General features: G+C 41.0%; 2 protein-coding genes across 9 annotated transcripts in view; one reads left to right on the forward strand and one right to left on the reverse strand.

The window, feature by feature from the left end:
- The first annotated feature begins 3,815 nt into the window (after nucleotides 1-3,815).
- On the forward strand, nucleotides 3,816-9,089 carry IDNK (IDNK gluconokinase). Of its 3 annotated transcripts, none has more exons than XM_086771220.1 (5): nucleotides 3,816-3,913; nucleotides 4,289-4,319; nucleotides 4,671-4,757; nucleotides 6,319-6,362; nucleotides 8,602-9,089. In XM_086771220.1, exons 3-5 carry the CDS (start codon nucleotides 4,728-4,730, stop codon nucleotides 8,960-8,962), a joined length of 435 nt encoding a protein of 144 aa, XP_086627346.1. In that variant the 5' UTR covers nucleotides 3,816-3,913; nucleotides 4,289-4,319; nucleotides 4,671-4,727; the 3' UTR covers nucleotides 8,963-9,089. The 3 variants fall into 3 exon arrangements, with proteins under 3 accessions (XP_086627346.1, XP_086627344.1, XP_086627345.1); XM_086771218.1 differs by lacking the exon at nucleotides 3,816-3,913 and adding an exon at nucleotides 4,038-4,152; XM_086771219.1 differs by lacking the exons at nucleotides 3,816-3,913; nucleotides 4,671-4,757 and adding an exon at nucleotides 4,039-4,152.
- A 5,510-nt stretch (nucleotides 9,090-14,599) lies between these two features.
- The window catches only part of UBQLN1 (ubiquilin 1), a 31,745-nt gene continuing 19,262 nt past the window's right edge, over nucleotides 14,600-27,082 (reverse strand). The window contains exons 4-11 of one of the 6 annotated variants that reach the window (XM_086769823.1): nucleotides 25,631-25,893; nucleotides 24,672-24,830; nucleotides 23,779-24,022; nucleotides 23,145-23,287; nucleotides 21,454-21,537; nucleotides 17,882-17,997; nucleotides 17,416-17,584; nucleotides 14,600-15,310 (exon numbers count right to left, since the gene is read on the reverse strand). In XM_086769823.1, the coding sequence (XP_086625949.1) occupies nucleotides 15,284-15,310; nucleotides 17,416-17,584; nucleotides 17,882-17,997; nucleotides 21,454-21,537; nucleotides 23,145-23,287; nucleotides 23,779-24,022; nucleotides 24,672-24,830; nucleotides 25,631-25,893 (1,205 nt within the window). In that variant the 3' untranslated portion in view covers nucleotides 14,600-15,283. Of the gene's footprint in view, nucleotides 15,311-15,852; nucleotides 16,564-17,415; nucleotides 17,585-17,881; nucleotides 17,998-21,453; nucleotides 21,538-23,144; nucleotides 23,288-23,778; nucleotides 24,023-24,671; nucleotides 24,831-25,630; nucleotides 25,894-27,082 lie in introns of those variants that run through there. The other 5 variants (XM_086769819.1, XM_086769825.1, XM_086769821.1 and 2 more) reach the window with 5 other exon arrangements.

A 27,082-nucleotide genomic window follows, 5' to 3' on the forward strand; every position in this document is an offset into this window, starting at 1 on the left:
TTTTGACTTTTAATTCTTGATTGTTCATCCTTCACCATTATATTTGAATTTCATCTCTTACTAAATATAATAAATAAAACATCGGAAGGCATTTACATTCAATTGTCTCCTACTTCAGCTATGTGAATGTACTCTGGAATTCATGAAACCACACAGCTTTTTTATACAACCACATCAGAGCTCCAGAATCAAGTCATTTATTCTGCCAACATCAGAAATAACAAGAATTTTAAATGTTAGAGGAAAGGCACCCATGGCAATTATGGCAAATGGTCTTCAATGGAACAACAGCATCAGAATAAGTTTCCTAAGATATGCCTGTATCATCAGATGACAAAGACTAATATGAAGCTCCTCCATGTCATTAAAGAAATAATAAGTGGAAAAAATATTTATTTTGTCTGTGATTAGGATAGACTGGAAGGGAAACCCTTATTCAACTCAAACCAAAAGGATCCATGTCTTATTGGATCTCCAATGTAATTAAACACATCTTAAGTAGACAGTGAAGCGTAGGCAATGTGATCCTGTTAAGTCAACTTTTTGGCTAAGTTTTATCCAGTCATCTCTCCAGTTGACTGGATAACATGAATTATAGCTGCATAAATCGAATGAAGCACACCAGCAGGAAGTCTGACTATAACAGCCATCTTCACATTGCCTATAGGCTCCTGTGTTTGTACAATGCAATTAGTTTTCTCCCTTTCCTTTTTCCCTCTCTGCAGCAGCATCTGCACAGCGTGCTGCTGCCTGTACTGCCCCGTCAATGCATGTACATGGCTCGTGAGCCTGGGCTTCAGTAGAAGAGAGCTCCTGGCAAGACTTCCTGCAAATACAGACATAAAATATAGCTGTTAGATGACATTACACTAGCCTGGCATGGAGCTTTTTATAAAATGCAAAGTTATGCATTATGAAAAAAAAAAGCTGTCAGATAAAGAAACAGATGTTTTCCTTGCTTTGCAGTTATCAAGCTGGATAAAATTGTGATAATCTGGTTACAAAAGCGGTTGGGTGTGCATAGTGTGTGGATAGTCAGTGGCTCTGGATGTTAACAAAATCTTAAGGATCGTTCTGACACAGCAATTAAAGTTTTCATTCTGGGAATGGGAACAGCAATTGTGATAATGCTTCCAGGGTCAAAGCGACCACAGGTATTTTTGGGTTTGTTCATTTAGATCTCCCAAGAACTCTCATCCGAATGCAACATTTCTCCCTGCCTCACAACTGATCAGCCAAGAAATTGAAAAAATGCAGGCAAATTCAATTGCTTTAGCACAATCATACTGCTATTACAATATAATTTGTACTCAGTCACTGGGCGCCTTGAAGAAATCACTGTAGTCTGTTAGCAATTTGAGGACTGGGCTGTTCGGGTAGTAGCCTAATAACTTGGAAAGTTCTGGTCTTTGTTAAGAAATTCTTAATACGTGCGTGAAGTGCAGGCACTTCCAATGTCAGTTAAATGGTCAGAGACAGATAACACTAAAAAAAATTCTTTTAACGTCATTCATAACATTATTTGAAGTGCTCTGCAAAGGAAATAAAATTTCATGCAGACTCAGAAACTTAATGTACTTTCTGATAATTTCTCCCAAGGCTTGATTCATATAAGGTCACAGAACTCCTTTTAGCTCCAGAGACGAAGATTGACTCAATCTTCTTCATTTTGCAGAAGGACTTCTATTTGAGAAACCGGTGATAAGATCTACTTAACTGATGCACATCTAGTAAGCTTATTCCTTCAAAGAAGGTGCTAACTAGTAAAGAAGAAACAAATTTAATTTACTTCATTCATTAAAAATCACCAACATGATCAGATCTCTTTTCTAAACACAGTTTTCAGTTAGGGGTTTTTTTGTTTGGTTTTTTTTTTTTAATCCAGTGTAATGGACTTACTCATTTTGCAATCACCTAGATAGTCTTTCCTTACAGAAAAAAACACAGAGGAAATCCAATGTACCTAATGAAAAGAGGGAGGTATTTTCCGATAAAATGAAATTTTCAAGTTTCAATACAAGTTTTGTTATGGTAATGCCCATGAAACTATTTTTTTAATTAAAGAAAAATAAGAACATTCTTCTCTATCTATCCCTATGCTAGCAGAGAAACCCAAAGGTGAATTGTAGAGAGAAAGAGTTAAAATTAACTGAATGGATCAGTATTGTTAGAAACATGTTCATTTAAGATCTTTTTTATTATTTCAAACCACAATTTCTCACACAGAGGCATCAAGCCATGGCTAAGTAAGCAAGCTACATAACTTCAAAATCCATATTATATTTGAGAAGATTACATAAAAACACCATGATTTTTAAAATCCATGAGTTTTTAAACAGAGATAAATCTATCATATTATGTCAAAAAATCATGACTGTACAAGATACATTACATCCATATATTTAGAATTAGCACTGCTACCTATTCTGGAACAACTCAGTACCTGTAACGTGAAGAACATCCTTACTATGCACTACTCTGCATTGATAACTGCGGCCTCTAAGGCATTACCAGCTGGCTCCCACAGCTACAGTGAAACATTCAATATGATATAATCATCCTCAGTGTCCAACTAGCATTGCTCTTTTTTCACGGACACTTCTTCCCTTCCCAACGCCCTTGCGTCAGGCTGTCTACTCTAGGTACATGCTAGCCGTTCCCTCTGGTAGGATTACAACACATCTGAGCTCCGTTGACCATTATCTCTTTTTCCACCTGCAAACTGTATGTAAGTACAATATATAGATCTTGGACTGTAATTTCCAGACATTTGGTTGTTCAGTTGAAATGCCAGTTCAGACCAATCTGCCAAAGTCCATAAATCCCTACCATGCCCACCATGCATGGACAAAGAACCTTGCCATTCCTCTATGGCATATCTGGCCTGCACAAGAGAAATAAACACAAGTAACTCGGTGTGCACGCACAGGCCGTCGGTCGGGAGTGTGAGCTGTGGGTCTGGGACACCCCACACATCAGGCGTGCCTATTCCCCTGCCTCTCTCTACCTCGTCTCTCTCAAGAAGTGTTGCTCCCTCCACACCTCCACCTGAGACACAGACCTTCTACATCGCTAGCAAAAAGTAAAAAAGCCCACATTGCCCCACTTGGCACATTCCTGTCGTCTGTGTTCTCTATTTAGACTGCAGCCTTTCCCATGAAGAGACTGCCACCTGAGTCTTTTGTATGTGGAAGCATTTCTGTTATTCCCAGCTACCACCGCGCTGCAGTCCTCTCTGCAGCATCAGCTGCAGGCAGCGATTTCTCCACCCAGGATACAACGTGATCCTGCAGAGACGAATTTTAAGAGAGGAAGCTGAAAACAAGCAAAACACACAGCATGAATGCCACAAATTCTCTTGGTTATGTTTAGAAACAAATGTCTACAACCAGCAGCAGCCTTTTCCTCGCCTGATGCGAAGGCAGGGCACACGCCAGGCCCTCCCGAAGCCGCCGGGCAGGCCTGCTCCCCTGTGCCAGAAGAATCCGTCAGCGCCGGTCGGCAGCACGGCCGCGTTTGACGCTGAAAGAGCAGGAAGGTGGCTGGGCCAGATGTGCACACGTGCTCGTAGCAGTACTTCGTGTCTAACAGCATCTGCACAACGCAGAAATATGACCTGGTTAATCCTTAAAAAAATCACTAAAACAGGGTTAGCCACCACATGGCTTGGATTTTAAAGGCAGAGCTGTATGAGCAAAGGGTCAGTGTCCAACAGGCCTCACACGGCAGAGATCATTGTTTCATCACTTCTTACTGCCGAGGCCGCGAACAGCGCACATGGCGCAGGGGGTCCCAGGGGAAGACCCGCCCGAGCAGGCGGGAAAGACGCAGACCGGAGGGGACGGGCAGCGCCCCGGACGCCGCTGCAACGCAACAAGCAGCCCCGGCAAACGACTCCGGGACACTGCGCAGGGTGAGCGGGAAGAGGCCGCCGGCGCCACAGGCGCGGCCCGCCCCCGGGGCTGGACCAGGGCCTTTGACCGCCCCACCTCCCCGCCGCTGCCCCGGGAGCGGCGCCGGCCCCCACACACCTGTCACGGCCGGCGGAGGGCGGGGGCGGTGCGGCGGGAGGGGAGGGGAGGGGCCGGTACGGCGGGAGGCTGGGCTCACCATGGTGCTTGTAGTGCTGATGGGCGTGAGCGGCTCGGGGAAGTAGGCGCCGGGGGGGGCGACGGGCGAAGCGGGGAGGGGGTGGGCGGCTTCTCGGCCATGTTAGAACTTGCCCGTGGTGGTGGGGGCTGAGGCGCTCGCCCCAGGGTTGTAACCGGGGGTTTGTGCTTCCCCGCAGGAGCACGGTGGGACGGCGGCTGGCAGCGAAGGTACGGCGGCGGGGCGAGGCGGCTCCTCCCTGGGGCGGGCACCTCCGGCGGGCGGGCAGGGAGCGGGCCCCGGGGAGCGGCCTGCCCGCCGCGGCCCCGCAGCGCGGCCCGCGCCCCCCTCGGCCGGGGTTCGGGTGGCGGTGGGCAGCGGCTGATGGCCGGCGGCGGCCGTATCCAGTGCCGTGGTGCCGAGCTGGTTTTGTAGTTCTTGGCAGTCGCCGTGGCACAGGCGGTGATGGCTGCTGTGGTGTAAGAGGCCTGGAGCCTCTTGGGTGTCGCCTTTGTAAACTCTGGCGTCCTTATTAGCTCCCCTGTTTTGTCTGAGTGATCCGTGACTTGACTTTTCCTTAGCTGGGATGGAAATTCTACGATGCGGATGATTATCATTCTCCAGAGAATAAGAAGAAGATGGCAGAAGGGATACCACTAAATGATGAGGTGCTTCGTGTGAATTCTTGAAAGAGTGGTCATCCACACCTTTACCTTTGCGACCTCTGGCACATCGTGTTAAAGCAGATTGTGCTCTGTGTGATCTGGGCTGCCTGTAAGCGTCGGCGGGATTTATAGGTCCGTAGTTGGTAAGAGGGGGTGGCTTGTCATGTTACGAAGGATTCTGCATCAGTAAGTTTCTCAAAGGGTGCTTGGTAGCTCACAAGGGGTTTGTCAGAAATCTCTTCCTCTACATCAGTATTCAGAATTGCAGCTTTAGATTGCTGCTTCTTTGAGTTAAATACACCAAGACAGACACGTGTTTCTACTGAAAGTGAAAATGTTTAATTACTTCCAGTTACTGTAGAGATTACTCCACCATCTCCTGTTTTATACGCTCCTTCTTAAAATGTGCTTCCTTCCCTTTAGCCTGTTCTTCAGCCAAAACAGATAAAAATGGTCTTGTTTTACAGTACTTACAATTTCAGAGACTTGAGTGAATTAGAGAAGTTACAAGATGGAAATCTCTTGGAAATCTCTAGGACTATAAAGCTGAACTAGGGAGTTCTTCAAAGCACTCTCTATAGACTGAAAAAAAATTACGCTAGATTCTTGTTAAAAACTTTGGTCTTTCACTAGTGGTTGGAAGTTCATCTAAACTAGTATGTCATCTAAAGCAGCATTGCACAACTGAGTGACTAAACCATTGGTGTATGGTGCCCTCTTGCTATCACGGCAAGAGAATAGCATCATCTTCTGAAACACTAGAGATGCAAAATTGTCAGGCCATTCTTGAACACCAATGGAAAGTTATTCTGTAATTACAGTAAGAAAAAACGTTGCATTTATTTGTCCACATTACTGTTGGTTGTGCTCACCCAGCAGTAACAGCATTGAATGATTAAATAGGAGCAATTGTTTAGTGCTCGATAGGTATGGCAAAAGTTTGTGGGAGCTTAAAATTTAAAATAAGATTATAATGACAAGCTGATCAATTGTTCACATTGTGTTTGCCTGACTAGTGTGCAAAGGTGTTGCAAAATTGTGGCTATGATTACATTTGTGATTTGTGATTGCTACTGACATGAAAATGGCATAATTAAATTATTGCAGGGAACTAAATGTAGATCTGTCTGTTCGTGAAAACCTCAACTTTGACCCAAGGCATTGTGTTTGTGTGCCAAGATATAAGGAAAAAGAAATAACAATTCAGGCTGTACATTTGAGTTATATGTTAGAAGCAAGAGAGAAGTTGACGGTCCTTCAAAGTTTTACAAGATGCGTGCGACACGTAAATAAATACTACTTCCATCAGATACTTGTAGATATAATACTATAATATTGAAAGTACTATTTCACTGAAAACATCATATTGATTATATGCCTAGCACTTCTCATTACCCTTCAGACAGTGGTAGCAAACCTACATTAGGACGAAAGATAATCAAACCTGAACTTGCTGTACAGTTTAATGCAAATTTTCATCTCTAGTCAAATGCTGTAGCTGTTAGAAGCAATTTTTTCAAGTCAATTTCATAAACAACTTTGAACCAACTCTTTTTCTTTCTAGGACCGGATTCCCTGGCTTTGTGCATTGCATGATGTGCTAAGGAGGTAAGAAAAATCTAGCTTTAAGGAGTTTGGGCTAAAGACCAAAAAAGTACGAAAAGTATTTTACCCATTGCATTCTAAAGCAGAAGTGTATGTAGCAGTGTAAAAACATTCTTCAGGTAGTAAAGACATTCTTTTTTTGCTAATCTAAGTTGTCACAGTAATTGCCGAGGGTGAGATAATCCCTGAATAATCGTGTTGGGAAAATTGTTGCCAGTGGTAGTTGTTTTTCTGCTCTCTGTGTAAAAACAATTTCAAGGATCCAGTTCAGTAATAAACCTCACATTAGCTACTTACAAAGGATATAACCACAAAATACACCGATAATGACAGTACAATTTTGTAAAATATTGTTAGTTTGAGTAAGATACGATGTCAAGTTTGCTTGATGCTATCTGCCATAGAATCTTCACAGAGAAGCTGATGGAAGTATCGCCTGGATGAGCAGTGAGGCGGGTTGAGGACGGGCTGAACAGCCAGGTGCAGAGGGTGCTGATCATTGAGACGAAGTCTAGGTGGAGGCCAGTAACTAGCGGCGTACCCCAGGGGTCAGTACTGGGACCTGTCCTGTTTGACGTCTTCATTAACGATCTGGATAATGAGACAGTGTTCCCTCAGGAAGTTTGCAGATGACACAAAACTGGGAGGAGTGGGTGATCCAGAGAGACCTTGAAGGGCTGTAGAAATGGGCAGACAGGAACCTCCTGAAGTTTAAGAAGTGCAGAGTCCTGTCCTTGGGGAGGAAGAACTCCAGGCACCGGTACAGACACTGTGGGGCACCCAGATTGAAAGCAGCTCTGCAGAAAAGGACCTGAGGGAGCCTTGGTGGACACTGAAGCTGAACATGAGCCAGCACTGTGCTCTTCTGGCAAAGCAGGCCAGCGATGTCCTGGGTTGCGTTTGACAAAATGTCACCAGCAGGTCGAGGGAGGCGATCCTTCCCCTCTCCTCAGCACTGGTGAGGCCACACGTGGAATACCGTGTCCAGCTTTGGGTTCCCCATTATGAGAGAGACGTGGACATACTGGAGAGCATCCAAGGAAGGGCCATCTACAAGATGACAAAGGGACTGGAGCATCTCCCGGATGAGGAAAGGCTGGGAGAGCAGGGACTGTTTAGCCTGGTTTTACACAGTGACTGTTACCCACTTGTGCACGCCAGGTGAGCATATCTTGTTGGAGCATGGGTTAATTCACTGAGAAATTTACCGATCTGGGTTGTTATGCTGGATCCATTGTTTTATGTTACAGTGCTAGCCCAAGCTGACTGCCCAGCTCCAGAAACTTTGCAAATTCAAATAGACTTTTAAAAAGCCTAATGCCAATGTTTAATTACCAGTACTCATGAGTAGCCAGTAGCTGAGGCTGGCCTTGGCTTACCTAGGTGACAGTAAGTAGGTGTAAGTTCTTATTTCCCCATGAAGCAAAATCTGATTAACATAGCATGATTTTTAAATAGGTGTATACTTTGTTTTACTTTGATGACAGAGTGTATTTTCTTAGGCAGACATTTCAGTCACTCTTCACGGAGACAACTAATTCTGGATTTGGTTTTCAGTGGAACAGACACACCCACAGTCTAATGCTTGCTTTATTTTAGGAAACCTTGCCAGTAAAAAATACATATCAAGGCATTAATTTACCCGCATCCAGCTTCTCGTTTAACTTGAAGTGGGCATATATGCAGTGCTGCCAATGAGTATGGTTACAGGAACCATCATTTAACATTGCAATTAAATCCGAGACAGTGAAAACAGAAGAGTATTAGCTGCATGTGTATTTAAGATATTATAGCTGCATGTGTATTTAGGAATAGAGCTCTGTGCTGTTTGGCAGCCACTTACTCCCTAGACAGTTTAATATAGTGATTTTATAGATAATGGATGGGAATTTGTATGGATATTCAGTTGCTGCTGTTCTCAGCAATTAAGGAAATCATTATGACACTTCCTTGTGCTGAATTGAGTTTAGTGTAGAAAAGAACAAACAGTGGCTAAAAAAGAAGGTCCCCAAGACAGATTTTGCCAGGAGGCTGGCTAGCCTGACCTCACTTTCAAATCACATTTTTACCTGCATTGGAAATTTGGTTTCAAAATCCTGTCAAAATGATGAATAAAAGGCACTGCTCCCAAGGCTCCTCTGCAAGGATCCAGGGCTTGTCTTCCTTGTTCAGCCGAACTAACCAGCCATTTTGTTATACCACATGCGGATGCTTTTGTGTTTGTTTTTTTTCTTTCTGGTAGAGAAGACTCATCTAGACAAGATATAATTCTGGCCTGTTCCGCACTGAAAAAGATGTACAGGCGTATACTAGTTAGTGGAGCATCTGGAATTGAAAGCAACCATCCAGAGCAACCAGGAGAAAACGCAGCACTGAAGATCCTCTTTGTTCTTTTGGATGGGCCTATAGACCTCATTGCTGGCCGCCTGGAGAAGAGGAGAGGACATTTTATGCCACCTGAACTTCTCAAGTCTCAGTTTGATACTCTGGAGCCTCCTAGCGCACCAGAAAACTTCATTACTGTCAGTCTGGAAAAATCTCTCCCTGAAATAGTGCTGGAGATTGAGCATGCCATTTTTCAGGGTGAGGCTCTTCTGGAGTGAGTTTCTGAATTACTCATACAGAGGTTATCAAGGGTATGAAACAGCATTTTAATTATTGAATGGGTTATTAAATCAAAACAACTTATTTTTCCTGATAATTAAATTGATTGCAATGTTACCAGCTGGATTACTTCTGTCGGTATTTTTATTGTGGCTCTGTAAAAGACATACAAGATGACATTTTCAAAAACTCTGAACTTTTTAAACCCTTCACCATATCAAGTTAAAACTCCCATTTTAGGAACAGCCTGCTTTTGAAAATCCTGCCAGGGATCACACACAGTAATTTAATTTCTTCATTTTAATTTTTACTCTGTCAAACATGGAGATGGGCATATCTGCTGTTAGGTGATTAAATAATTTACAGCTTTGTTAGAAACAATATATTTATTTTTCTTGAAGTATAAGAGGCAAGGACATACTTGATGAAGTTCCATGCCTGACACTACCACTGTCTCACTGCCAGATTTTCAACAAGTTTTAGCTTCTGTATTTGTGTCCTTTATAACCTCACCAGGGCACTGTTGACTTCATGAGAGCTTTTGTGAACTCTTACTGTATGCATTGAACAGCAAGCTGAAAAATGTGAGGAAAAAAGGTGGTGAGACAATATACAAAATATAATTGTATGGAAAGCTTTCAAAATACATTATAAATGGCATCGTATTGCCTCTGAACTTGCATCTTTCGTGTACAAAGTGTACCCATTGAAGTGCAGTGGAGAATGAGTCAACCAGTGATCTAAGGTACGGAATACACGATTGATAGATGCTTCCTTCTTTCAAAAAAACCTGACTTAACTCTTTCACAGTTGGACCCTCTCCTTGACTTCCCTTTTCTGGTGCTTTAGTCTTCCACCTCAGCCAGTCTCCAGTTTGATATATGCTAATGGACAGGTGTTCATACAACTGCTTTAAAGCTTAAGAGCAAGCTATTTCTAATACACATTTTTCAGATTTTTTTTTGCTATCTGAAAATTCCAAACAGCCAATCAGTTACAATCAGAATTTAAGGTTAAAATCCTTTTTTTTTCAATTGCCAAAGTGTTTTTTTAAAAGTTCTTTATGCCTTGTTACACAAGAAGTGCCTTTTTAGGTTAAGTTAATGAAAACTATGGATAGCTTCTGTAAGAAAGATTTAAGGCACATCTGAGTGGAGTTGTTCCCATGTGCCATTGCACATGGATTGTTTTCAGTGTGTCATGCAATTTTTTTATTTCTAGGATGATGGATGAACTCCTTTGAAGCAAAACTCAGGTTTCAAAACATCTTTGGTGTAATTGTCACCTGGATAATTAGTTGAAAAACGTTTGTCTTGATTCTTGTTTTGTGTGAGTAGTAAGGGCTTTGTGCTTTACTAGGCAAACTGCTGCACTTCGATCAGTGCAATAAATGGGCATTATCTGACTGAAAGCAGGCATTTTTAGATACACATTTGGGATTGCAGACATTAACACACCCACCCAGAAGTGGTCTTTTCCTGTTTGTTTGAGACCTGAAGGGGGAATACCAAGCAGTTACCAGTTGTAGTCTGCTGCTGTCCTCTACAGCAGCACTTGAAAAAACGCGTGCTCTCAGTTCAGAGCCTGTTTGTTCTGAGAGCCACGGTGCAAGCTCAAGACTCAGAGGCAAAGTTAAGTGCAAGAGACAGGCATGTCTGGCTGATGGGCAGCACCCTCAAATTTCAGAGACTAGGCACCCCCTCAGACCAAGTGATTAGTCACAACTGTGAAGGTTTTAGTAGCTATAACAATCAAAGAAATGGCACCCTCTTGTGGTACCTCTGCTTTTAATGAAGTCTTCGTATTTTCCTATTATGCCATTTTACAAACAAAGAGCATTTCTACTATACTCATTAAGTACAGGTTTATGCTCACTTTTTTCCAAACACAATAAAACTCGATCAGGTCACTGTACAATGATGGGAAAGCAGCTGCAGCCTGTCACAAACAGATGATCAGACCTTCAAATAAAAAAAAAAAATACATATATTGGGCTACATTTTCAAGTGTGAATGCCAAAAAGGCTAAACTCTAATTTTCCTATTTGCTTATCAGCATTTGTAACATGCTTACAGAGTGGCTGGCACTAACAGAAAACTGTACTCAACACCCATTCTCGCTTACGGAATTCTATGTAAGCACCTTGGGTTTTGGAAGTCTTTTCTGAAGAAAAATAGTATGTTCTCACTTACAGGCAGTTCATGCTTCTTCAAATTAGGTCCAGGTATTTCTCACTCTTTGTTCCAATGACAGGAATATTTCCTTCCCTTAATATTTTAATATATTTGCCTTTTGCTTTTACATGAAGCAAAACAAAGTATTTCCACAGTTTGAATAATGCTGAAGGGATAACAAAGTGACCATTTAAATTAACAAGCCATTAATCTTGTGAATGACAGGTGCAGTTTTCACTACTGGAGTTCAGAACCTTAGTCTGTTACGTTCCAGTTACATCCTTCTGTTGAAAGCCGGCATCTCTGTACCGTCACTATGCTAGCCTCCACATTAACTAGGAATTATCAGCACCTAAAGCTAGTAAAATTTTACAGACCTAGTGCTCACGAGAACCTGCCGTTTCCAAGAAAGGGCAGCTGGCAGTAGGTGGCTGAATACAGTAAGATGTTAAACATACACTAGGTTTTTTTCAGAATGCTGATCTGAAGATAACGCCAAGCATCAGCATTTCTCTCGTAATCTCGGAAGAGGACAGAGTTTGCTTCTACCTTGTTCCATCTCCGAGGGGGACAGATTCAGCAAAAATAAATTGCAGAACCTGCCCGTTTCAACAAACAAGTGGAAACCAAGAAGCCATTATTTTCACTAGGAAGTGCAGTGAAACTGTCAGGAACACAACTTCTTGTAGATGCTTTCCCTCTCAGCTCTTCCTGCTTGCTTTTTGTTTTAGAAAAGGAAGGTTGCAAGACTCCTGGGAAACTTTTCATTAGCTTCATCTGATGTTTGATTTATTTTCCCCAGCACACAGCCAGGCTTGTGTACTTAGCTGGGCAGAACTTGCTGTTTACTATTTCTTAAACTTTTGCTACAGTGCCACGTCTCTGAACTTTAGAATGGTAAATCCACAGGGGCTTGCAGGAGTGGTTGGCTTTTTCCTCTCTACAGGGAAAGCCTGCTTGGTTTCTGCCAGAGTGTTCACGTGTGGCTGCCAGAATGCACAAATTGTTTAAAAATAATACTGAACTTGCATTTCGCAGGGCTATCTGTGGACACCGGCTCCACAATGAGACAGTTCCAGATACTGTATAGGATGCTGTCTACTCTCACAGTTAAGTAGTCTATTACCTGCTATTCTGAAAGACAACAAAGAATTACTTCAGTTCACTTATATCCTGTGCATCACAAATTAAAAGATTAAGATGTCAGTCATCCAAATGCTAACCACATACCACTGCTCTCAGATTTTAATGATGCTGTGGATATGTGCAGTGGCAGTAAAAGACCACAGAACAATCCCTGAATATATGTTTCATTTACCTGCCCAAAGACAAACCTACAATATTTCACTTCTTTTTTTTTTTTTTTTTTTTAAATGAACTTAACACTGCATTAGGGATGTCAGGTTAGTTGCAATTCAGATTCGTTGGCCAGGTTATTTATATGTAGCACAGGTTATTTGGATGCAAGTTTTCTGTCCATATTTTGAAATACATCTAGCAAAGGCAGCAAAAACTAAGGAAGAAATATCTGGAGTTAGAAATTGTTTTTCCTGCCTCTGCCAGAAGCGTAAGTTATCTATGGAGGGTACAAGCACTACACCTCCTCAGGAATGCGTGCTAAACACAGTTTGTAACATGCCGTGTGTTGTTAGTAAGTGAGAGCAATTACTGATAAATACCAATTGTATGTCAAGGAGGAAACTTAGCTCAAGGGCTCATTGTAAAACTTAAGTCAAACTTCATCTCTCATTGAATTGTAATGAAATTTTACTTTAAATATAGTGTCCTTTAGTTTGTGACGTGCAACTGAAACACTTACATAGGTGAACTGAATGTTGGCTCAAGATAGGTGTTCATACTCTTTAGATTCATTGTTATAGTGTCTTGGGAAAGCTCGGTAAAAATTATTCCCTTCTCCACCTCACCCTCACCCTTGCATTTGACAGTAGCCTTTTGGGAATGTTACAGGTTTTATTCTTAAAAGGACCTGTCTTCTGAATGACAAGGGGTCTTACTTTTTGAAAGCAATGTCCCTACTAGTAAGGCACACTATAGAGTCAAGTCAAATTAGTTGCTCTGAAGGCCCTAATAAGTAGTCGTGAAAATAACTGTAAAAAGGTAGTGATTATTCTACAGAAACTACTTGCTTTCTATCACTTCCCTTCACAGCCTTGCACTTAGTGCAATGAAAGCTACACCCCCAATAGAAGTCACTGTGAAGGTATGATGGTAGGCCTGATCACTGGCTAGGAAATAAACATGAAAATAATTTTGTATCCAAACTATAGGTATTTTAAAAGGTTTTGATTATATTAAATTCACCTTACAATAGATTCTATTTTAATTTATTTATGTTTGTTCTGGTTTTGTTTAGTGAAGGGGGGCTGTGGTGGTAGCTTCTATAAAAGCTGCTAGAAGTTGCTCCCCTTTGTTCAGTGGACTCGGCTGAGCCTAGGTCAGACCCGCTGCTGGCCAAGGCTGAGCTGTTTGGTAGCAGAATGTTCCCTGATAACGCCTCTGCGATAACGTAATTAAGAAGGGGAAAACAGGAAAGAAAAAAAAAAAAAAAAAGAGAAGATGTGAAGCAGCTGAGCAGGGGCAGAGAGGGTACAGCGGCGAGCCTTGTGGGCCTTGCAGGCCTCAGCCTCTGGCCTTCTGCCGGGCAGCCGACTGGGCCCAACTCGGCCCGGCCCGGCTGCAAGAAGCGGAGAGCAGATAAGAAGTGAATGAGATGTGAAGAGATCCTGAGAGGCGTCTGCCAGCCTGTTGTGAAGAATTTCTCTTGTGAGAGGAATGGCTGCAGATGCCAAGGTCAGTGAAGAAGGAGGGGGAAAAGTAATGTTGCTCCTGGCCAAGATTCCCCTGCAGCCTGTGGTGACGACCATGGTGGAGCAGGTTGTCCCCCTGCAGCCCATGGAGGCCCACAGGGGAGCAGAGATCCACCTGCAGCCCATGGAGGACCCCAAGCTGGGGGAGGTGGATGCCTGAAGGTGGCTGTGGCCCACAGAGGGCCCACTGGGACAGCCATTCTGGAGGGACTGCACCCCGTGGAAGAGATGACCCACGCTGGAGCAGTTTCATGAAGGAAGCTTCATGGGAGGGACTGCAGGATGGAGCAGGGGAGGAATGGGAGGAGTTCTTCCCCTGACGATGAAGCAGTGGTGTAAAACAATGTGTGATGAACTGACTGCAACCCCATTCCCCCCTGTGCCACTTGACGGGGGAAGGTGGTTAAGCTCGGGAAGAGGGAGGGGTGGGGGGAGGTTATCTTGTTCTCTGTCTCATTCTCCTGCTAGCTTTAGAAATAAATGAATACTTTTCCCCAAGTTGAGTCTGTTTTGCCTGTAACAGTAACTTTAAGGATTATCTCCCCATCCTTATCTCAAAGCTCGAGCCGTTTTTCTTATATTATCTCTCCCTTTTCTCTTCGAGGGTGCAGGGAGTGAGAGAGAGACTGGGTAGTCTGGCCCCGACTGAGGCTGAACTACGACAATGTTTATTTAACACTCTGTGCTGCTGCATCTCTAAAACTTTGATCCAAAAGCCAACCAACAGATTTTCTTGAACTTTTCCCAGTACCATGCATCAGCAGTATTTGATCAATTTACTCTACTGACAGAGTAAGAGACAAGATTACTGGACAGTGAATGAAACTTCTGTGATAAAAATACAACACAGTTACTGCCAACAAAACTGCACACATGGCTTTGCCAAAAGTTTTAAAAATTTTGCTACATGCTGAATGTGTGTTCAACTTCTTCCTTTATATTGCATTAGTTTTGTTTCATCAAACTCATGAACAACTTTGAGTAATTTTACACCATTTGCAAGCAATGATTTTTTAAAGCAAACTGAATTTATACATGTACCATCAAAACAAAAACAGTGTTCACACCGAGTGTTTAAAAGCAATACAGGGATTCAGTAAGCATGTTCGCAACTACGCTGACATGGAAGATCAATAAAAAGCAGATGCTTCTCAGTAACAGAATAGTGTCTTTTACTCTGCTACTCGCACTTTATGTAAGCGAGTAGTCTTCAGCATACTCTCTTCCCTCCGCCTCACACTCCAAGAACTGTTTATGGATCTTAGTCCAGAGCTGTTGGACATTCCTACACTCAAATGCTCACTCTTAAGCTGGTCAGTCATCTTGAATTGTAGGTAATCATCAACTGCAAACACAATGAGACAAGATGCTTAAAGACTTTTTTAAATTCCTTTATTACCTGTGCACAAGAGAAGTAACTACCAATAAAACCTCAAAAGATATACAGTATTTTTTACATGGTGGTTAAAAGTAATTAGAGTATCACATGACCATGAATGAAAGTAACATTTCCAATTACAAATCAGAATACATGTTAGAATCTCAATGGAAGAAGCCAAAAAGCCTTAGAAGCAGATCCAGAGCACAAAGCAGTGCCCTTTAATTTGCACAATGATAAAGGTAATTTACAGTTAATCTTTGTGAATATTGAGACAATTTTACAATGCAAGTTTCTGTACAGTTAGATGTAGAGATAACCAGAACAATAATTCTAGGATATTTTAACTGAACTTGCTTAAGCATTTTTTCCCAAGAGCTACCAAAGATGCTGGAAGATTGTACACCAAAAACATGTCTTATGACTTTTTTTTTTTCCCCCCTGGCTTTTTTTGCGTTACCTATAACCTCATTCTATTGCAATGTGTAAATCTCTAGAAATGAGCTGACTCCATTGTATATATTGTGTTTATATTTTATACAAATTAAAGCAAAAAATGGTAGATAACTCAAGTGGTATAAATCTTACAGGATTTTGCTAGCAAAAAAATTACATGCCAAAATCACAAGAAGCAGTATTGGTACCCACAATTTGTAGCTCCAATTGATTTATTTCCTTTTCAATTTGTCTTCTACATAAATTACTACTGAAGGCTAATGTTTAAGTAGTAAATAAATTTGACAGTTGTAGGTCAGACAAAACTGGTTCACCCAAGTGTGAAAGCTGATACTGTTTCAAAAAAAAAAAAAAAAAAAAGAAAAAAAAGAAAAAAAATCACAAGTAATGCAGAACAAAAGAAGTGTGATGCATGCAACAGAGTGAAAATGCATTGATTCCCACTGTTTGAAGAAAACTACTGCACTCCACCTTAAAATGCATCAGACTGATTTTAGTTATAACAAGACAATCCCCAGAGTCTGAATGAAATAAAGCAAATATTTTAAAGATTTAAGGGCTGTTATCAAAAATAAATTACATTTTTTTTTCAAGTTAAAGAAACACTGCTATGTAGGCTGAGAGCCAAGCAGCCTTTCAATAGCTGCATTGATGTCTCCTCCAGTTGCTATTAGTGCTTGTAAGTTTGCTTCACGGTTCAGGAAGCCCATTGCACTCAGCTGCTCCAGTTGTTGCTGAAATCTCACTTCTGGATTTTGTAACTGCTAAAAACAAAATTTCAAGCTATAAAAGTGTAACACGCATTTAGCAAAGTAAAGGATTTAAAGAGAGTTGATTCTGCACCACACCCTGTCTTCACCATTTTCTGACTACATCTTTTTCAAGATCCTAAAATTATATGACATAAATTCAATTCACAATTGGTTATTTTTTTAACAAGTCAGAGCAGTTTCAAATTTTAAGAGTATCTACACTTACATGACATTCCTGAACTACAGGAAAAGCTGCTTGTTTGATTAAAAAGGTTTAAAATTAAACTGGGTAAATTTATGTCCCATTAAAAGTTGCTTAAGCATTGCATAGGTATGCTTTAAAAACATATGTTTTTAAAATTAAACAGAGTTCAAACTAGTAATGTGCAACAGCAAGGATTATGATGTCACTGTCAGCAATGTCACAGGCATTTTTTTTCCTTGACAGAAAAATCACCCCTTTTTTAAGTAAAGAGAGTAACAGCCAGCAATACACTAAAAAACCAGAGGGGTAATGGTGTTCAGTATACTTAAGCTTTTCTCTTGCCTGAGCCCACACTTCACTTGCCAGTGAACCTTATCACCTCAGTCTGCCTCAACCTTTCCAAGCATTCAGAAATTCAAGGGTATGAAGATGAGAGCATAAAAATCAACTGTTCAGAGGACACTTTTACTTAAATTTGATGTTTTTCCAGCATTTACTTGCACAGCTGCAAGATCACTTTTAAGCCTCCTGTGCTCTCCTTTGACCAGAAGCATCCAGGGAGCTCTCCCCTCAACTATCAGCCTCCTTTCTAGTGGTTTATAATGAAAAAACAAAGTAAGAATTAAAAAAAAAATGTAGAATATCGCGATGTACTTTACCTGAGCATTTGCACCAGCAAGTGCCTGTAACATTTGCTGGACAAACTGCTGGTGACTAAGTTCAGCAGTTCCTGATGGTGAACTTGTATTTTCACTGGGAACAGAACTAGGTACAGAGGACCCTGTAGGAGCTCCAGTGCTTCCCAATCCACCTAAACTAGGATTAAATCTGCATAAATGACAGAAAAAGAAATTCACTACTTGAATAATAAATACTAGCTTGTCTCTTCTCATTTATTTAATTACTAAGTAAAAATTCTGTCAAAGAGGGGATGACAATTTAAGTAAAGTGCTAAGACAAAGACCAGACTCATCACTGCTGAGAAGTGAATAGCAGGCAAAAATGTGACAAATTCTAAAACAAGTTTAGTTTAGTAAAAACCAGGTAAATCTCTACATGTAAGAAGAATTAACAACATAACACAAAAGACAAGTTCTTCTCTAAATTTGTAAGACTGATTCTTACCCTGGTAAAAGTCCTGGTGCTTCTGTTGCTAGTGTCTGCAAGCCTTGCTGAATCTGTAGCAAAGCCTGCATTGCTCTAGGGTTTGACATAGCTGATAACGTGTCAGGATTCTGCATCTAAGAAAAGGAGAGAAGCTCTTAGTCACATGCAGATGTTCAAAGTTAATCACTAGATGTTTGATAGAGTCTGACGTAATTTCATAACTTGTTTTTCAACTCTGTATTTGATCACCTACAAGAAATCCTTCAGGTATTTTTTATTTTTTGAGAAAACTTTCAGAGGGGGTGATCAATGAACTTTAGGTATGGACAAAGACTTTCAGATGAAAGGAAAAATATTTTTCATTACCTCTCCTAGCAGACTTAATCAGCTTTCAAAGCCAAAGGACTCTATTAGTCAAACAGCATTCTAGAATGGTCTCCTCTGTCATGCTACTGGTAAGCAAGAACACTGAACACAATAAAACTTGACCAATAGAGATCTAAAATAAAGTTACAGATTATTTTTCCTAGCTAAATTCAGACCATAGCAGTTTGAGCATGACTACTTATGCATGTCTTCCTAGCTGTAGTGCCCTCATAGTCTAGAGAAGTGCAAACAAACATACTGCAAAACATACTAGCAAACAAATGTGTAATATTCAAGGACTCTACTGCAGTGTAACTTCAATTAAAAACTGGCTTTCCCATCCAAAGATAACTTAAAAGGTAAATCCTTTTAATTTCTGAAATGACATGTCTGGATATCTGACTATTTTAGGTGGCTTATGCTCATCTCTGCTTAGAGATGCCACAAGTAAGTGAAAAGTAATGTGTTTCAGTCACAAGTAACACAATCTTGTTAGCCAGATTGTTCTGACCCGCTGCTGGCCAAGGCCGAGCCAATTGGTAGCAGAATGTCCCGTGATAACGCCTCTGCGATAACGTATTTAAGTAGGGGAAAACAGGAAAAAGAGGAGGAGAAGATGTGAAGCAGCTGAGCGGGGGGCAGAGAGGGGGAGGCGCGAGCCTCATGGGCATTGCAGGCCTCACCCTCTGGCCTCCCGCCGGGCAGCCGACTGGGCCCAACTCGGCCTGGCCCGGCTGCAAGAAGTGGAGAGGAGATGAGAAGTGAATAAGATGTAAAAAGGATCCTGAGAGACGTCTGCCAGCCTGTTGTGAGGAATGGCTGCAGACGCCAAGGTCAGTGAAGAAGGAGGGGGAGGAGTAATATGGCTCCTGGCCAAGATTCCTCTGCAACTCGTGGTGAAGACCATGGTGGAGCAGGTTGTCCCCCTGCAGCCCATGGAGGTCCACAGAGGGGCAGAGATCCACCTGCAGCTCGTGGAGGACCCCACACCAGAGCAGGTGGAGGCCTGAAGGAGGCTGTGGCCCTTGGAGGGCCCGCTGGGACAGCTGTTCTAGAGGGACTGCACCCCGTGGAAGAGATGACCCACGCCGGAGCAGTTTCATGAAGGACTGTGGCCCGTGGGAGGGACCCCACGCTGGAGCAGAGGAGGAATGCGAGGAGTTCTTCCCCCGACGATGATACAGCGGCATAAAACAACGCGTGATGAACTGACCGCGACCCCCATTCCCTTTCCCCCCCCCCGTGCCGCTCGGGAGGGGAAGGTAGTAGAGATAATGTTAAGCCCGGGAAGAGGGAGGGGTGGGGGGAGGTTATCTTGTTCCCTGTCTCATTCTCCTGCTAATTTTAGAAATAAATGAATAGCTTTCCCCAAGTCGAGTCTGTTTTGCCCGTGACGGTAACTTTAAGGATTTTTCCCTGTCCTTATCTCAAACCTTGAGCCGTTTTTCTTATATCATCTCCCCCTATTCTCTCGGAGGGTGGGGGGAGCGAGAGAGAAACTGGGTAGTCTGGTCCCGATCGGGGCTGAACTACGACACAGATCTACTTCAAATAGCAGACAGGCTTATTAATCTTAGCAGCCTTCACTTGGCAACTAGACCAAATTCCTTCTGCTGCACAAATGTTTTTAATTCACACAGACATGCACAGATTAAAGTCAAACTTCCTCTGGTGCACAGCAGAATAGGACATGAAGAACTCTGGTCTGGAACATGGGTGCATAGTGAGACTTAAGCACAGTAAGTTGTTAATATTATCCATTCATCTCTTGGATTTTTACCTTCCTGAGAGCTTAAGGTCAAAAAATAATTAAATATATAGCTGGCAGAGTATACCCAAATTTTAAAGAGGAAAATATTTTGGTTTATTCAATGACAGCTGCTGCAATTACTCCAAGAGAATATTTAGATCATAACTTAGTCTGATACTTGGAGTTGTTCTACAAAACTGGTGGCTCAACAATTCTCAGAGCATTCAAATGACCTAGATTTTTTCTCTACTAATGTTATTAACTCCAGCTGTTAAGTATCAGCAATTCTTGTTAAGACTTGTATAAAAGCTGCAGATGGAGTAGCTCACAGATGAGTTTTCCTATTTCTGCTGGGCAATTGCCCTTTATTGCAAAAGATGCCTTCTATTATGCAGAGAAACACTTCTTGGTTTCTGTCACCCAATCCCATAATGTAAACATCAGTAGAGGTGATGTTTATGGAGGAAGTATGAGCTGCAATACTGTCAATATTCTGAGAATACCCAGATATTTCTCCTTTTTACTTCACTTGCTAATGCTGATCATCTGACCTAACATGGTGAAAACATCAGAGAACCAGCTGTGCAGATAAACCCCAAGGTGACACTGACAGAAGGAGATACCCCAAGGAAACAGAAATGATTGCCACTGTGCTTCACTAATTATCATTTATTCACAGATTTCAAAACACACGTGCGGTACTAGCTCTTCAGAAACTACTGAGTCATCACAAAGCAGCAGCACTATGAAACACTACAGCCATTCATGGTTGTGGTTGAAACAATTTCATCAGTGTCTTCTGAACACTGAACTTGCTACTGAAATTAATGTACATGTTAATTATTTTATTCATAAAACTACCAGTGTGCAATCAGATCTTGGCAATGCACACTTATTCTGATTTGCAAGGACTGCCTAATGATGGAACTCTGTACTGGATTAAGTTTTCAATTCCTAAAAAGAAAAAAAAAAAAAAAGTCTTGCTTGCTCCTATTTAGGGAACACAGTACTACTACACAGTGTGAGAGCTACTATCAAGCATACACCTGGACTGCAAGTGCAACGTTGTTAAGAGGGGTAGATGGTAGTAGCACAACCTTTACAGGCGAAAAGCTTCACAACCCACTTCTTTTGAATTCGCTGATGACTTGGGTCTTTCAAGGTACACTGTAAGATCTCTTTACCCAAATACTTAAGGCAGGTTTGAAGAGGTATGAAAAAAACATAGTGCAAGAGCAAATCTAAGTGGCTGTGCCAGCCACAGACAAAAATACTCACTAAACCCAGTTTAACTTATAAAAGAGATGAAGACTTCAAGCAAGAATTTATTATCAAGGGACAATCTAAGTTGGTTCTAAAGCCAATGAGAATCTATTACAGAACCTAGCTTTTACCAAATCAAAGAAAGACACCAGTTTATTGAAAATATTGCTCATGGACTTGCTGACATTTAACAGCTAGTATCTCATCTTACTTGCTGAAGGAAAGTAGGGAGCTGTTGTCTCATTTGTTCCTGAAGTTGAGGATTTCCAGCAAATAAAGGATTATTCAACATCATCTATGGGACAAAAATATTTGACTTAAAAAATCAAGCAGTAAAAACCATGGTCGGTTTTAAGATAACTACTTACATGGTAACAGTCTATGAAAAAAAACCTCACAGAATAATTTACATCTCCTTTGGCCAAAACTTGTTAAGAACCACCAGCCTGAACACATTGCAGGTTTTTTTGGTTTTGTTTCTTTTTTTCTGGGGATGCTTTGTTGTTATTGTTTTGGTACTGTTTAGTTAGCTTTTTTATCTTTTAAGTGAATGAATTGCCAGATACTTATCCAGACAACCTCATTTACATTACAAGAAAACCCTTTTCTGCTCAGCCTCCACTACAGATCTAAGTGAGTGACAGTGTCCCTGTAAACATCACCTGAAGTTAGGGACATTTTCCAAATGAGTTTAATACAGAACAAGATAACATTTTTTAAATCTCAGTTCAGGATTTGACTTTGGATATTACTGCTTTAAGCAAAATTCGAAAGCGTATCGTATTCTACGATACCATTAATAAAACAGCATCTGCACTTTTACAGTGAGCATGGGTCACAAAAGAAAAGTTAAAACCAGAATAACACCTAGATATGGCACCAATTCTGCTCCCTTCAACTTCTCCCAAGCTAGCGGTGGTATTTATTTGCTGGTAGATCTTCCTTAATTTACAACGAAAGCATTTGTTCTGTTGAACTGGTTCTTATGCTGAGTCACAAGTTTAGGGCTGTACAAAACATATACAAACTTACAAGTTATTTTAGGAGCATGCCTAGCATGATGTCCAACTACAAACTGAAGAAGCTCATTGCAAACTGTTAAATGTAGGTAGGTAGCAATTTCAGTGAGTTAGGTATTAACAGTGAAAACTAGGCCACTCACTACCAACAATTGTTGAGATGCTACCACAAGTGAAAATTTAACTGCATCATAGATTCAATTCTATTTTTCTTTTTTTTTCCACTTGAATGCACACAATACAACAGCCAATGGCATCCTGGGCTGCATCAAGACGAGCGTGGCCAGCAGGTCGAGGGAGGTGATCCTGCCCCTTTACTCTGCCCTGGTGAGACCCCACCTGGAGTACTGTGTCCAGTTCCGGAGCCCCCAACATAAGAAGGACATGGACCAGTTGGAGAAAGTCCAGAGGGGGGCCACAGAGATGGTAAAAGGGCTGGAGCACCTTTCCTATGAGGACAGGCTGAGAGAGTTGGGGCTGTTCAGCCTGGAGAAGAGGAGGCTCTGGGGAGACCTTATAGCGGTCTTTCAGTACCTCAAGGGGGCTTATAGAAAAGATGGGGAGAGGCTGTTCAGTAGGGCCTGTTGTTACAGGACATGGGGTAATGGCTTCAAAATAGAGGGAGACAGATTTAGATTGGATATTAGGAAGAAATTTTTGACAATGAGGGTTGTAGAACACTGGACCAGGTTGCCCAGAGAGGTGGTGGATGCCCCATCCCTGGAAACATTCCAGGCCAGGTTGGATGGGGCTCCGGGCAACCTGATCTAGTTGGGGATGTCCCTGCTCCTTGCAGGGGGGTTGGACTAGATGACATTTGAAGGTCCCTTCCAACCCTACCCATACTACGATTCTATGATAATACTATACCAAATGCATTTACCTGTACTGCAAGATCAGGATTCTGGCTTAACGACTGCATCATGCTTCTCATGTAGGGTGCAGATAACATATTCTGCATAAGCTGTGGGTTTTCAGTTATCTGCTGTAATAAGCTCTGCATTCCTGGTGTGTTGAACATACCGGCTTAAAAAAAATTAAAAGGCCACTTTAGCAGACATCCTGACTATCATCAGACAAATTAGACTACCTAAAAATCAGGAAATAACCACTTGGTTTCTAAGAGTTTTAGTCCCTGAAATACATGTCAATGTCTGTCTGCTTACATAGACGCATCTACCTTAGAAGTTAAGACAGAGGTCATATCCAGCAAGTAGTCCCACTAAGTATCTACATTATCAGCTGTTTTCACATTTGCCTCCAAACAGGAAAAATACTATCATTCAACTAGAGATTCCCTACCTTCGTTATTTTAAAGAAATACACAAGTACTATTATCACTCTTAGTTTACTTTTCATGTTTGTTTTTCTACAGAGGACTTTGATACTAGTCAAATGTTCTAGAAAAGTAAATAGCAATAAAAACTTTGAATCGAAAACTCTCTTTTTAATGAAAGAATCATTTCAGCAAACTCCCAAGTATGTGCAAATATATGCAATTGCAGTAACAAACACACCTCCTAGTCCAGGTCCCAGATTTGGTGCAGTTGAGCTCTGTCCCGTAGTGCCAGAGGTGCTATTTCCAGCACTACCACTGCCACCACTCTCACCACTGGTGCTGGTACTTGTCGTGGAAGTCTGCGAGTTGGACTGAGGAGCCCAGGGATTTGGAAGAGGATCTCTATTTTCTGTACGAGATGGCTGACTGTCCCCTCCTGTTGATGCATTGCTTACTAAAGAAGCAAATGGGTTACCTCCAAACTAAAAAGGAAGGAAAGCAAACATCTACTAAAGCCAAGCATTTTTAAGTCTGCTATAAATAGCAGTTTACCTTTCCAAAATGACACATGAAGATAAATGCTGATGGCTCTTGATCAGTTATACTCACCACCCCACAGTAAGTCATTGTAAATACTCCGAAAAGATGCCAACATTGAGATACTAGCACCTCCAAAAAATTAAATCACATTTATTTTTGAAAGCAGTGTTGCTACCACACTGATATTTTGATCACAGTAAGATTATATCTTGCATACTGGTTTCCAACTTTAAAGCCTTTTTTTCTTCCCATCTTAAGTTCCAAGTTACTAAACATACTCTTAAAAAAATTATCCTGGACCTCAGAATTTTAAGGCAAAGAATTAAAGGAATTCAAATTTAAGTAATACAGAAATTCATTAACTTTAAAATAGCTTCTCAAACACACAAAGCTGTACTTCTTTAAGCTTAGAAGAGTAGAGACTCTTTAAAGATCTTTCCTCTCCAGAGTGAGAGGCCACATGGTGACTTCAAGCTTCAAGAAATATTTTGTCAAGTACACACTTGGAAATTTGTATTACTTACATGCCTTTATTTAAAAAAACAAAAAACAAAAAACAAACTTCCAGTGGCATTTGCAATCTTTACTCACCTGTTCCTGTGCTGCGTTCAACATTGGCTCCTGAATATCTGTGTACATACGTCGCAAGGCATTGTATCCACCTGGTATACTTTCCAGGTTGCTCAAGGCTCGGTCTTGGTTCCGCATCATTTCCTGCATCATTGCAGGGTTTCTAGCAAGTTCTAGTGTCTAGGGAAGTGGAACGTTTAATCTGCATTAATAAGAAATCCATTCTAAAGTAAAAATGTCGGCATTTGGCAGTATCTCAGTTACCATGGTCTAAGCCAGTTTGAAATCACGACTAACACCAAATTGAGATATCAGCTTAGCGGGAGTCAACTCAATTAGATATTTGGACAGGATTCTACCACAACTGTCACTATCCTGTCTTCTAAACAGAAGAAAAACTTTGAATTAAGTATTCTTCTCTTTCTTCATCTTTTCAACACAAGATACTCCTACCATTTGTAACACTGTTACAGCAGGTAGCTGTTTGACCTTTATGTATATGAACTTTAAAATAAGCATGTACATTTTTAGAAGTATCCATTTGGTTTTTGGTACCTTCTGTCATACAGCATGTCTTACATACCATCTAATTTTAAAAGCACTCAGACACACCCACAGTCAGATAAAATGTGTAGTATTTTGGAGAATTACTACTTTTGGTAAACTCATTGCTGGCGAGACACCAGAAGGTTTCAAGCGTCCGCAGGGACTCCAACTCTAACCTCAGAAGACATGATTACATAGTCTTCACTGTCTTTCAAATCTATGCTGCAAATGTTCTGAATGATCTGCCTATTTTGGACATTAACAAACAGAAATACAAACATCAGTTGCTTACAGTAACCTTTTAGGGATTTTTTAACAAGCCTAAATTTTTCAAGAATGTTTACGCACTCAACTAAGCTTGTCCAATTCCTGCTCTTTTGTTCACAGTTACAGTATAATCAAGGTCATGAACTTATGGAGATCCATCTACATACCTGTCTCATTATATCTGGATTATTCAGCATGTGACTTATTTCTGGATTTCTCTGTATCAGTTGCTGCATTTGAGGGTTAGCCATAATTAACTGCCTCATCAGGTCAGGATTTGAAAGCATGCTCTGAACAAATGGATTTTCCATTATCTGAACCATCATTTCTGGATTGGACATAAGTTGCCGTTGCATCTGACTTTGCAACTCTGAAAAGTTTGATGTATTTAAGCCAAGGCTACTCAGACCTGCCAAACCTCCAAGGCCACCTTTAAGAGGATTAAAAAAAAAAAAAAAAAAAAAAAAAATTGAACTTTCAGCTTCTAATATATTTCTGAACACATCTAGGTTCTTTCTAAATACAAAATACTTGAACATATCCCACACGTCAAAATAATGAAAATGAATGGAAAGTCCACCTTTGCAAGGCTGTGAAGGAATTATCCACTACAAGTTTGTTTCTTTAAATAACAAGACATATAACTAAAAATCCAACAAACTGCATTTAAAATATAACTTGTTACAATTCTAACAGCTTTTCTTCTAATTTGCCACAGTTAAATACACAGGATGTTTGAGTTTTGAGGCATTAGGTCTGTCCCCCCTGCACTGTAACACTTTCCAACGCATGTATTAATAGTCATTTCTTTGTCTCCTCTTGGTTAGATCTCTCTCTATAACCAAGAGAGATCTCTCAGAATGACTCATATTCACAATTCTAATTAAAAGCAAAGTTGCTCTTTTTACTAATGCACCAAGAACTAATTATGCTTTGAATTCATCTCCTTTGCTGAGTCCAAACAAAAAATTTCAGAAGGTACTAGTCAGTCTGAAGAATTGTTTACACCTAAGAAAGCAATTGCTTACTATGGTTGGCTTTTCCAATTTTACCTCTTCTCCATACCCCAACAAAGCAAATGAGATGAAAGAGAATGAACCAAAAACCCCACTGTGATTGCAGAAATAGGTGGTATTTTTAAGTCAACATACTGCAGCCTCTTTATTCATGAAAGGGAAGACCAATAATGCCATCAGACAAGGAACCTGAGAAAAACTGAATTGTAACATTAGCAGCAATTTTGTTAATTCTGTTCCAGATCTTGGCTTCATGTTACAGGTCTAACTTCATCAGTATTCTCTTCACAGCAATTTAGATGCACTTTTAAGGAGCACAAGGACACTGGAAAGAGTTTCATCACCCACAGTGCCAGAATATAACATCAGTGGCACCTTTCTACTGAAACGTGAAACAGTACAAGTTTGAAGTTCTGCATATAAAATTAAAGAAAACATTTTCCTCTGATAACCTACTGATCAGAAACCTTCTACAACCAATACCATATATATTTGTAATCAGTTTTTGTGTGGTGTGTTTGTTTGGGTTTTTTTTAAAGTTCTGTCTACATTAGAATAAAGCTTCAGGGACAATTACCTGAATCCACCACGCTACCTAACAAA

The sequence above is a fragment of the Chlamydotis macqueenii genome, chromosome Z, assembly GCF_036417535.1.
Source record: "Chlamydotis macqueenii isolate bChlMac1 chromosome Z, bChlMac1.mat, whole genome shotgun sequence".
Classification (NCBI taxonomy): domain Eukaryota; kingdom Metazoa; phylum Chordata; class Aves; order Otidiformes; family Otididae; genus Chlamydotis; species Chlamydotis macqueenii.